This window comes from Arachis ipaensis, chromosome B04, assembly GCF_000816755.2.
Source record: "Arachis ipaensis cultivar K30076 chromosome B04, Araip1.1, whole genome shotgun sequence".
In the NCBI taxonomy this organism is placed as follows: domain Eukaryota; kingdom Viridiplantae; phylum Streptophyta; class Magnoliopsida; order Fabales; family Fabaceae; genus Arachis; species Arachis ipaensis.
The window spans coordinates 10,069,946-10,081,520 of NC_029788.2; the positions used below are offsets into that span (position 1 = coordinate 10,069,946).

At 38.6% G+C, this 11,575-nt stretch overlaps 3 protein-coding genes across 4 annotated transcripts; 2 read left to right on the forward strand and 1 right to left on the reverse strand.

The window, feature by feature from the left end:
• On the forward strand, positions 7 to 4,834 carry LOC107638836 (uncharacterized mitochondrial protein ymf11-like). Its single transcript, XM_016342235.2, has 2 exons — positions 7 to 2,316; positions 4,312 to 4,834. The coding sequence occupies exon 1, from the start codon at positions 136 to 138 to the stop codon at positions 2,308 to 2,310; it is 2,175 nt and encodes a 724-aa protein (XP_016197721.1). The 5' UTR covers positions 7 to 135; the 3' UTR covers positions 2,311 to 2,316; positions 4,312 to 4,834.
• Positions 2,709 to 3,560, forward strand: LOC107638837 (uncharacterized mitochondrial protein ymf11). The gene has a single exon (XM_021122331.1). The coding sequence runs from the start codon at positions 2,709 to 2,711 to the stop codon at positions 3,558 to 3,560; it is 852 nt and encodes a 283-aa protein (XP_020977990.1).
• LOC107638839 (beta-glucosidase BoGH3B-like) lies at positions 5,025 to 10,887 on the reverse strand. Of its 2 annotated transcripts, none has more exons than XM_021120714.1 (12): positions 10,624 to 10,887; positions 9,923 to 10,206; positions 8,959 to 9,163; positions 8,542 to 8,632; positions 8,276 to 8,421; positions 7,440 to 7,683; positions 6,681 to 6,785; positions 6,414 to 6,596; positions 6,105 to 6,309; positions 5,623 to 6,017; positions 5,437 to 5,516; positions 5,025 to 5,339 (listed from the first exon to the last, which is right to left on the reverse strand). In XM_021120714.1, the coding sequence occupies exons 2-11, from the start codon at positions 10,164 to 10,166 to the stop codon at positions 5,496 to 5,498; spliced, it is 1,839 nt and encodes a 612-aa protein (XP_020976373.1). In that variant the 5' UTR covers positions 10,167 to 10,206; positions 10,624 to 10,887; the 3' UTR covers positions 5,025 to 5,339; positions 5,437 to 5,495. The 2 variants fall into 2 exon arrangements, with proteins under 2 accessions (XP_020976373.1, XP_020976374.1); XM_021120715.1 differs by lacking the exon at positions 10,624 to 10,887 and adding an exon at positions 10,432 to 10,607.

The window sequence follows — 11,575 nt, forward strand, 5'->3', positions numbered from 1 at the left end:
AATAAAAATTAAAAAAGAACAAAACTTGAGCGCAGCGGGCTGCAGGGTTTGGTGGAGGAGGGGTTTTTGCAGCTTCCATTTCCAGCTTCACTACACTCATGAGATGAATCCCTGGAAAAAATACACAGAAAAATTATGCATCATCACCGACGCTTCACCCACTTCTTCAACCTCTTCTGCACCAATACTCCCCTGCGGACACTGCGCACTATAACCCCTTCCCTGCACCTGCACCTGCACCTGCACCAACACCACCGCGCCCTTTCATTTTCTCCGCTGCACCGGCATCCACCGGATCCCACCCCCTCCCTCTTCAAGGACGACCCAATCGCATTCCTCTCCAACTCCTGGGTCGACAACTTCCGCCACCCCAACGCCACCGTCACCAACCTCTCCCCTTCCTTCCGCCGCCTCGACCTCTGGCTCCTCGCCTACCAGAAGGTCGTCGCCGACGACACCGGCTCCTACCTTCCCCGCTCCTCCGTCCCCTCCTCCGCCCTCAACGACCTCCTCTCCCTCCGTAACGCCGTCCTTGACCGCAGATTCCGATGGGGCCAGCGCCTCAAGTTCTTCATCAAGTCCCCCAAAGACACCACCGATTATGAATCCCTATCGAAGAGGAAAATCAAAGCCATATTAACCACCACACAACCGACCCCTTTTCAGGACAAGATTGTTCAGGAGGTGTTGCTGATGATCTTGGAGCCAATTTATGAGGCTCGGTTTTCGAGCAAGAGTTTTGCCTTTCGCCCCGGTAGGACTCCTCACACTGTGTTGAGGGTTATTAGGAGGAGTTTTGCAGGGTATTTATGGTATATGAAAGGTGATCTGAGTACCCTTTTGGATGGAATGAAGGTTGGAATGGTGGTTGGTGCTGTGATGAGGGATGTGAGGGATAAGCTTGTGGTTGATTTGATAAAGGACGCATTAGTTACTCCGGTGGTGAAGACCGAGGTTGAGAAGCCCCAGAAGAAGAAGAAGAGGAAGTACCAGAAGAAGAGGGTGTTGGCTGAGGATGAGCCTAAGCCTGATCCTTATTGGTTGGATACATTCTTCGGGTTTGCGCCCGAGGAGGCCGAGAAGGTTCCTAATTGGGGGCATTGTGGGATTCTTAGCCCGCTTCTGGTTAATGTTTGTTTGGATGAATTGGATAAGTGGATGGAAGGGAAGATTAAGGAGTTTTATGTTCCTTCTAAGAGTGATGTTATATGGAATAACCCTGAAGGGGAGGCGGAGCAGGGTAACACGTCTTGGCCGGAGTTTGTGCCTACGAGTGGACCAGATAAGACAAGGAAGATGGATTATATAAGATATGGTGGTCATATCTTGGTTGGTGTTAGAGGGCCTAGGGCTGATGCAGCCTCGCTGAGGAAGCAGTTGATTGAGTTTTGTGATCAGAAGTACATGCTCAAGCTCGACAATGAGAGCCTTCCCATAGAACATATAACTAAAGGTATAATGTTTCTTGACCATGTGTTGTGTAGGAGAGTTGTTTATCCCACTCTTAGGTACACTGCCACCGGTGGTAAGATCATAAGTGAGAAGGGTGTAGGAACCCTTCTGTCAGTCACGGCGAGCTTGAAGCAATGCATCAAGCAGTTTAGAAAGCTGAACTTTCTCAAGGGAGATAGGGATCCAGATCCCCAACCTTGCTTTAGAATGTTCCACGCTACTCAAGCTCATACAAATGCTCAAATGAACAAGTTTTTGGGCACCATGGCTGAGTGGTATAGGTATGCAGATAATAGGAAAAAGATTGTGAACTTCTGCTCTTACATCGTGAGGGGCTCGCTTGCAAAGCTATATGCTGCAAAATACAAGCTCCGGTCAAGAGCAAAAGTATACAAAATCGGTGCGCGTAACCTGAGCCGCCCATTGAAGGAGAAGAAAGGGCAGTCTCCTGAGTATCAGAATTTGCTAAGGATGGGCCTTGCCGAGTCAATCGATGGGCTCAAATATACAAGGTTGTCTCTTGTACCGGAGGCAGATTATACTCCATTCCCTAGTAACTGGAGACCGGATCATGAAAAGTCATTGCTGGAATATATAAAACTAGAGGATCCAAAGACATTGGAGGAGCAACAAAGCAGCATAAGGGAACAAGGTCTTGTTTCACCACAAGATTACATTTCAATGCTTGTTTGGAATTACAAAAGGAGTACTCTTCCTAGGGATCAGCTCTCCTTTGTTAAGAGCGATGAAAGTACGGTGGGAAATCAACAGTTGCTGGTTGGCTCGAACCAGGATGAAGATGACCGCAAAAGCAACGAGGAAGAAAATGATGAAAATATGGATGCAGCACAAATGTAACAAAAGGTTTGTAATGTACTCACAAATCAATATTTTAGTTTAGCTTATGCTTTCTTTGATTACCCATACGTTCTTTCAATATATATTGGACATGCCGAGAGTTTGAGTCTTATTTTTGTTTCCTGCTATAATTTACATTACAAATTGACAATATTTTTAGCTACTGCCTCTCTCCGTTTGGTGCTAGTGATGGTATAACATACTTATGTATTGTTATATTTGCCACTTTAATAAACTGTAGGATACTACCATGATCACTATCAACAAACCAATCTTTAGTCCAACTATGAGTTGTTGGCTACATGGAATTCTATTATGCTGTTCATCATAAACTCATGAATCACTACGTATTGTAGGACAATGAGAGCCTTCCCATAGAACATATAACTAAAGGTATAATGTTTCTTGACCATGTGTTGTGTAGGAGAGTTGTTTATCCCACTCTTAGGTACACTGCCACCGGTGGTAAGATCATAAGTGAGAAGGGTGTAGGAACCCTTCTGTCAGTCACGGCGAGCTTGAAGCAATGCATCAAGCAGTTTAGAAAGCTGAACTTTCTCAAGGGAGATAGGGATCCAGATCCCCAACCTTGCTTTAGAATGTTCCACGCTACTCAAGCTCATACAAATGCTCAAATGAACAAGTTTTTGGGCACCATGGCTGAGTGGTATAGGTATGCAGATAATAGGAAAAAGATTGTGAACTTCTGCTCTTACATCGTGAGGGGCTCGCTTGCAAAGCTATATGCTGCAAAATACAAGCTCCGGTCAAGAGCAAAAGTATACAAAATCGGTGCGCGTAACCTGAGCCGCCCATTGAAGGAGAAGAAAGGGCAGTCTCCTGAGTATCAGAATTTGCTAAGGATGGGCCTTGCCGAGTCAATCGATGGGCTCAAATATACAAGGTTGTCTCTTGTACCGGAGGCAGATTATACTCCATTCCCTAGTAACTGGAGACCGGATCATGAAAAGTCATTGCTGGAATATATAAAACTAGAGGATCCAAAGACATTGGAGGAGCAACAAAGCAGCATAAGGGAACAAGGTCTTGTTTCACCACAAGATTACATTTCAATGCTTGTTTGGAATTACAAAAGGAGTACTCTTCCTAGGGATCAGCTCTCCTTTGTTAAGAGCGATGAAAGTACGGTGGGAAATCAACAGTTGCTGGTTGGCTCGAACCAGGATGAAGATGACCGCAAAAGCAACGAGGAAGAAAATGATGAAAATATGGATGCAGCACAAATGTAACAAAAGGTTTGTAATGTACTCACAAATCAATATTTTAGTTTAGCTTATGCTTTCTTTGATTACCCATACGTTCTTTCAATATATATTGGACATGCCGAGAGTTTGAGTCTTATTTTTGTTTCCTGCTATAATTTACATTACAAATTGACAATATTTTTAGCTACTGCCTCTCTCCGTTTGGTGCTAGTGATGGTATAACATACTTATGTATTGTTATATTTGCCACTTTAATAAACTGTAGGATACTACCATGATCACTATCAACAAACCAATCTTTAGTCCAACTATGAGTTGTTGGCTACATGGAATTCTATTATGCTGTTCATCATAAACTCATGAATCACTACGTATTGTAGTTGTACACTGGACTTTCGAGTTTTGCCTCTCCTTCTTGTCATATTAGCAGCATTGTCAGAATATCTGTTTGACTCAATTTTTGGTATTCTTGTAGAAAAAGTATAGGAACCAACGTTTAAGTAGTTAATATTAGCCATTTTTTTTCTTTATTGAAAAATTATTTTTTAACCCTCATTTTTGGAATATTTAGTGTTGGGGGTTAGAATTTAAGATTTAGGATTTAGAATTTCGAATTTAAGATTAAAAAAATAGCAGATATTAGCCGAAGAAAGTTGACAACTTAGTTAAACTTATTCTTATAACTTACTCATCAATGCCAAATGTTTTACCTGGCCTCTTACTTCAACAGTTCAACCTGTCTGAATGTCCAATAAACCCATCTTTCTTGTTTCAGGTTGATCTCTTCTTTCACCTTCTCACTGTTGATGCTTGCCTGACAAAGGATTAAACAAGAGTGAGTAGTTCTTTCGCGCTGGTATGACTTGGTACTCTGCCTGTGAAGTTCCAACACTGAGGATGAAGATAAAAATTTAATCACTTAGAAACACATACAATCTTTCAGCATGCTGTTGTGGACTGCTTTTTTTAACGAGACTAGTCGATGGAGTATGCAACTTTCTGTGCAAGAACCATGTTGCTTTTTTTAACGAGACCGGAGGAAGGAGTATGCAACTTTCTGTGCAAGGACCATGTTCCTTATACGGGTAGATGCAAGTGATAAGGATACAGGAATTGAGCTGCAAAAGAATCGGTTGAAATACATGATAAAATTTTCTTGAAGTTGGTCATTTGTTCATATGTATTAGTCTTAAATTTTGGGTGTCTTCAACTCCTACTAGGAAGCAGAAGCATTACATATTTTGTTTTCATTAATTCCACCAAAAAATGGGGAAAGGTTGAGATAGCAAATTAGCAGTTTCACTTGGCTCTCAAATCATCAAGAAATTTTGAACAAATTGTTTGTTAATATAACTTTAAAAAATAGAAGATAGTGGAACAAAAATAGTGGTTCTGGGGCTACACAAATTTGCTTTTTTAATTCTTGTGAATTTTGGGATACACCAAAGCCTTGGATTAAGTTCTAAGTTTCAATGGTGTGAGTAGAGGTAATGAAATCTGAACTTACTTACAAGACCCTCACACCCTTTCCCAATGAGAAATCAAAATATTCAATCTCTTAACAAATTTGCTCAATGCCTGGCTACCTAAATCCTAGTAGTTGATGTCCCTAATTGTCTGATATTCCTTACAAAGTCTTGAATAAGAAAATTGAAATAAAGAGATCAATCACTAGTTCATGAGCAATATTTGTGATCCAATACATTGATGAATGAGATAAAATAAATAAGACTAAGCTGAGAAGTATCCCAAGTTAGTTCTCTAGCTACCCTCTTCAATAAGCTCCAATGAATTGTGCTTCACCTGTCAATAATGTAAACAAAGGGTTAAACTGTTAAAGATTCTTACATTATACATATGATGATGAAGCATTAAAGATAAATCACAGTCACAAATGTACCTATTAAATATAAGCTGATAATTAGTGTCACCAAAATGGTAAATATACAAGCCCTCACACTAGCAACACTTGAGGTTGACCTACATACAACATAGGCAGTTTCATCAAATGAAATGAGAGTTGTTCAATGACCAATGGATCAATTTAGTAATATGAGAAAGGTTTCATGAGTTAAATGAGAATTACCTTGCTACTAGGTCCTTGACAGATAAGCTTGCCACTAAAACCATAGTCGCCAAAAAGGGCATCGGTCACGCCTTGGCCTTCAGTGCCCGGTAACCATGCTGCCACCAATGCGTCTATAGAAGAAATGTACGGTTCTATCACAATAGGTCTACCAGAAACAATGATAACCACACACTTAACATTCCCACAGACATTGTTGATTATATTTGGACCAGGATCCGTCATTGTCAAAGTGGTGCTGTCACCAGCAGTCTCGGCGTAAGGAAGCTCACCAACAGCAACAATAGCATAATCAAAGTTGTTGGACTTTACAAATTCGCTATCCGGGTTCTCACGAAATACAACTTCAGTGCTTGGATCAACTGCTGATTTTATGGCACTAAGAATGGTTGTTCCTGTTCATGGAAAAGAAAAAGACTTTAAACTGTTTCTAAGGTTCCTCGGATGAGCCGAAACTTTTAGACATATCTTTAGTCGCTTACCGCTTGTGTCCATGTTGCCACTAAACCCTTGCCATTTGATTGTCCACCCGCCACATTGGTAACCCAAATTGTCAGCATGTGTACCAGCAACTAGAATTTTCGGAACATTCTTTGAAAGAGGCAGAAGTGGAGCACTTCCATTTTTCCCATTCTTAAGCAGCACAAGAGATTTTCTCACAGCTTCCCTTGCAAGATCCCTGTGTCCCTAGATACACAACAGGATCTTATCATTACAGAATATACATGCTTTTGTTGCCAAGTTTGTTACAACAAAATCCAATTTATGGTTGGGATGGTTTGAGCTCTCACCTGACTTCCAAGCTGGTCGACTAAACTGAAATCGGCTAGAGGATTTTCAAAAAGACCCATGGTAAACTTAACAAGCAAAATTCTCGCCACAGCATCATCAATCCGGTCCATTGGAATGACATTGTTCTTGACCAAGAGATTAAGATCCTGAATGAACTCATCAAACTTGTACGGGACCATCACCTATAATAGTAATTAACAGAAAGAATAAGTTCTATAGCAGAAATTTAGTACTGCTGACAATTTGGCCATAAAGAACAGACTAACCATATCAACACCGGCTTGAATGGAAGCTTGGACAGAGTACGTGTAGTTTGAATCTGGTGGCGATGTGATTTTGTCGATACCTTGCCAATCAGAGATGACAAATCCCTGATAAATAAATAAAAAAATTTAGTTAGTAAGCATCATGCAAGATACACCTATTGCAATGTGTGTCAAATAGACTTCTCAAGGCTTCAAATCCAATATAAATTTTATAATAGATAAATAGAAGAAAGTAATAATCTAATATTGTTACTAGTAGGTGTGTGGTTCAAGTATTACTTTGTTACTCAGATTCCATTCCCACGGGAATCAAATATACCCAGAGGGAAGGTGGGAATTGAAATGATGGTATTTTGATTTCTTGGAATCAAACTTGCTTGGAAATAGCTTTTTAAACTTTGAACCAAACATGGAAATATGATATTCCCATCTTAAAATTCTTAGGAATTATTTATAATTTCCCCAACCACACACACCCTGAAGGTATTTCATATGCCTCCTCAAATAAGCATGACAGAAATATCAAATGGCGATTGAAATTTTCAAAGAAAAATGACATGAAAACATCTCAATGTGGATATAACAAATGATGATAAACAACTAAGGCTTAAAAGTAGAAGGTTTAATATCAGTGAATGCTACACAATGTAACTTAATTATGTTGCTTTCCCAGATTTTTTTCTATCCATAATAGAGATATACAAGACAATATAGTAGTAGTGAAATTCACAAAAAAAGATTAGAAAGTAATCAAATCACCTTAAACTTAAGGGTGTTCTTTAGGAAGCCGGTGACTAGATCACGATTTGCATGCATCTTTACCCCGTTCCAACTGGAGTACGAAACCATCACTGTCGAGACCCCTTTGATAATGGAATCAGAATAGGCAGGCATATGAAGGCTAAGCAATCCATGCCAGTCAATCACAGTGTTGTTCTCATTAACTCCCTTGGTTGTACCACCGTCTCCAACAAAGTGCTTAGCACAAGCAGCTACCTTTGTCCTGCAAGGAATGTATAAACTTGATGAATGATAGAGGGAAAACAAATGAAAATTTTATTCATGCAACTACATCAAAATACAACTTCATCATATAATCCTGATTTTGCTTTCTTTTTCCACTCCTCGTTACTTGTTGTATTATATGATGTTCTTGTTACTGATTTGAACTCTGGAGCATTACCAAAACTATGCTCACTACTCACAAGAACATCCTAAAAAGACTTTATTATCTAAATTAAGTTGAGATTATGAATGAGTATCAATTATTGAGAACCACATGGCTACCACAATGACAGATACAACATATCAACACCTTGCAGATACAGAGACAGAGGCATACGATGGCTCTTTCGACACAACGTATAAGATTAATTCAAACATTAATTTCTTAAAGTTGAAACTTATTAGTTAATTATTACATTACAACATTAGTGATGCATAAGCACTAAACATGAAAATTATGTAACTATGTACCATAATTCACCACCAGGCAAGGACAACATTTTAGGAAATATGTTCATAAACACTTGAGGAAAACAAATAAGGAAACACAGTCTTTCTTTTAAATGGATTTACTACGATTAATTTCTTACTTGCCACCAACATATGGAAATCCCTTCTTGGCATTGGCAGGGAGACTTCCTTGTAGTCCAGGTATTATCTCTGTCATTTGTTCCACAATTTTAGGATCCTCACTGTAGCTTTCATAACACCGACCCCATCTTGGATCTCTACAAACCTACAAATAGTGTTCCAGAAGTAATTAGTTAAGTTATCAAAGGAAGAAATGTGAACACATTACGCCTAACAAGAATTTTTCCTACACAAGTTTATCATTAGACTCTTGCTTTTTATTTACCGCAATACATGGAGCAAAGACATAAGGAATCCCCGTCGCTCTGACTTCGAGAGCAGTTGCAGCTCCAATCTTTTGGGCAAGGTCAGGATCTCTGTTAGTCAAAGATTATTAGAACAGAACAAGTGGTGGATGAACTAAATAAAGCATATAAACAACCTAATGCATCAATAAAACACCATTAAGATTACAAACACAATGATATTGACTTGTAAACCAAAGTATATTTCAGGCTAAATTAATTGATATCATAAGCAAATTTATTTTAGTACCATCATTGCACAAGAATGATAGTTTGCTCATTGTGGCAACAAGATCCTTGAACCAGATAAATCATTAAATATCAAGTGAAGTGCGAAAGTTCTATCGAAAGTTGTCATGTAACATGCTGACAAATAAACAATCAAAATCTCAACTTGCCTGGTACATCCAAGTCCAACATTATGGGGAAATATGGTAGCATTATAGACATTGTTGTGGCCATGAACAGCATCAATCCCATACATCATTGGAATACCCAATCGACTTGCCAAAGACCCTTTCTGAAATTCATTTATCATGTTAACCCAATCTTGAGCAGTAGCTTTCGGAAGTGGTTCACTTCCACCGCCACTTAATACACTCCCTGCAAGCAATTAAAAGAACCAGCTAATTGATAGTTCCTTAATAATGTCATCACTTCCTTTAATTTTGGAAACTTGCCTTTTTGTTTGTAAAGATCTTTTGTAAAAAAAAAGCTAAAAAATCCCCAAAATTTATCATTCACTAAAAAGATCAAACAGGAATGAAGGGGGCAGAGATCCAAGTGAAGTACAAGGCAAAGGAAGAAAATGGCAGAAAATCGGCAACTTTCCGATTTTTCAGGCTTTCCTTCCCCGCCAATAGAATCAGCATGCCATTTCTCATTTTGGTAATAAGTCCACAGAGAGATTCTTAAGTATTCATATTTACAAGTAAATGCAAAAATGTTAACATCTATTATAAAATCTATAAAGAAATTGTCATGTTTAGTGAACTAAAATGTGAAAGAATGAAGACACTAAGTAACAAACACAGAAAAATTCCCTCAACATAAGTGACAAAAGTATTGAAATTGTATGTTGCAATGTGATTGGATGTGGGAGTGGGAAATTGGTGGAAATCACGGGAATGGAAGTGTATGAAAATAGGCCACATCATTCTAAAAATTTCCCAACCTATAAACAAGACAAGGAAATTATGTCATGCAAATATTTCAAAGACAGGACACAATCACCAACTAATCATATGGTTTAAAACATTCATAAAAAAAAAAAAAAATTCAAATACAATGCTCATAAGAGGGGGGGAAACAAGCAATAAAACACTTTCCAAATATGCCCTTTAACTACTTCTTACTTCTTACCAATGAAGCTGTTTTTCATGACCTCAGCATTAGCAACACTCCTATCAATTTGAACCATTTGGCCAATCTTCTCCTCAAGAGTCATCCGATCAAGTAAGTCCTTAACACGAACTGCAACTGGTTGCTTTGGATCTTTGTACTTCATATACTCTCCTCCTTGTGCTTGTGCTTCACCAATTGAAACCAACCAAAAACAACAACATAGCCACAAAGAAACCAGAAAACGAACCAATGCCCTATTCATCTTGTGAATTTCCCAGCTCTAGCTTCTTCACCTGCAGAAACTGTCACAAGAGAGAAACAAACCAAATAAAGATTCAGTTATTATTATTATTATATTTGTTTATACCCCACTTGGATTCTAAGGGAAAAATGAAAGGGGAACAGAGAAAGAAAAGCATATCCAATGAAATGGGTAGAAGAAAACTAAACCTCAATTACTTGAAGCAGCAGTTTTTTTTTTTTTGGATTATTTTAAGATAAAAGGAAATGTGAAAAGGGGTACATACAGAGTAGATAACCAATCAAAGATCAATCACACTTGTTTAAATTTGCAGCAGAAAACAGTTTCCACATAATCAAAGTAAAGGAACAATCAAAAGAAACAGCAATAACAGCACACTTTGAAGTTAAGTAGGTATGAGGGAAGATGTGTGTGTGCGTGTCAGAGAGAGAGAGAGAGAGAGAAAGAGAAAGCTCACAAGGAATGCAAAAATGGAGTCTTTTAATGAAAAAGTTTCAACTTTTGACGGAATGGTGAAATGGGGTGGTAAGAAAAAAAAGCAAGAAACGGCAGAGTAGAGAGTGGAGAAGGTGAAAGGCGTGAGTGGGAGACACTTGACACTATTTGCGTCTGTGTTTGACGGTTTTATTTTTGTCTGTGAAATTTTGGAGGTTACTTTTCTTAGCTGAGACTCAGAATAAGAATCACTTAAGAGGAAGAAAAAAAAAAAAAGTGATTGGCAATGGCGATGTGATGGGAGTTGAGACATCATGTGGGTACGGGAAACTAGGATTAAAGGTCATTTTTTTTTCTTTTAATGTAATGTTTGAACAGTCACATAGTTATAAGTGTTTCATTATTTGAACATCAAAATCATCTGGATCATGAAATGACACCATGATCTAAAAGTAACGACTTTTTAATATTTTGATGATCGTTATAGAATTTAACTCTTATGCATTATGAGTGTGAAGTCACTTTATATTTACTTCCAATCAATCAATTCTACTTAGTAAATGGTCAAGTTTATTCTTGAAAAATTATACGTTCTTTGANTTTGAATTTTAAAAAATGACATGAAATTTGAATAATAAAAATTGTGTGGAGTAATCGTCCACAAAGTTACTGTGATCAGCGTCTATTTTTGGAGGGGTGGAGATCACGCAACCTAATCTCTAAAACAATGGCATGGTGGTTATTCATGGCTTTCAAGATTTCATCGCCCCATTTTCTTGCGACATGGTAGGCTGGTAATCTATACCCTATCTGTGGGTATCCAATCCGGACCAATCCGTTCGGATAGGGTTGTCTATCCGATCCACTGCGGGTAGGGTAGGGTACAGTATGGGCCGGGTTTACCAGGTAGGGTAGGGTACGGGTTCAAGATGTACCCTATTCTATACTACCCGCACCCCTAATATATTATATAA

Bases quoted from the DNA above. Each gene is read 5' to 3' on its own strand.
- LOC107638836 (XM_016342235.2), top strand. From the start codon at position 136: ATGCATCATCACCGACGCTTCACCCACTTCTTCAACCTCTTCTGCACC.
- LOC107638837 (XM_021122331.1), top strand. From the start codon at position 2,709: ATGTTTCTTGACCATGTGTTGTGTAGGAGAGTTGTTTATCCCACTCTT.
- LOC107638839 (XM_021120714.1), bottom strand. From the start codon at position 10,166: ATGAATAGGGCATTGGTTCGTTTTCTGGTTTCTTTGTGGCTATGTTGT. The intron at 8,422-8,541 runs GTAAATAAAAAG...CACTATTTGTAG, and splicing joins TCTTTGCTCCATGTATTGCG to GTTTGTAGAGATCCAAGATG. The intron at 5,517-5,622 runs GTAATTCTCATT...TGTTGTATGTAG, and splicing joins GTCAAGGACCTAGTAGCAAG to GTCAACCTCAAGTGTTGCTA.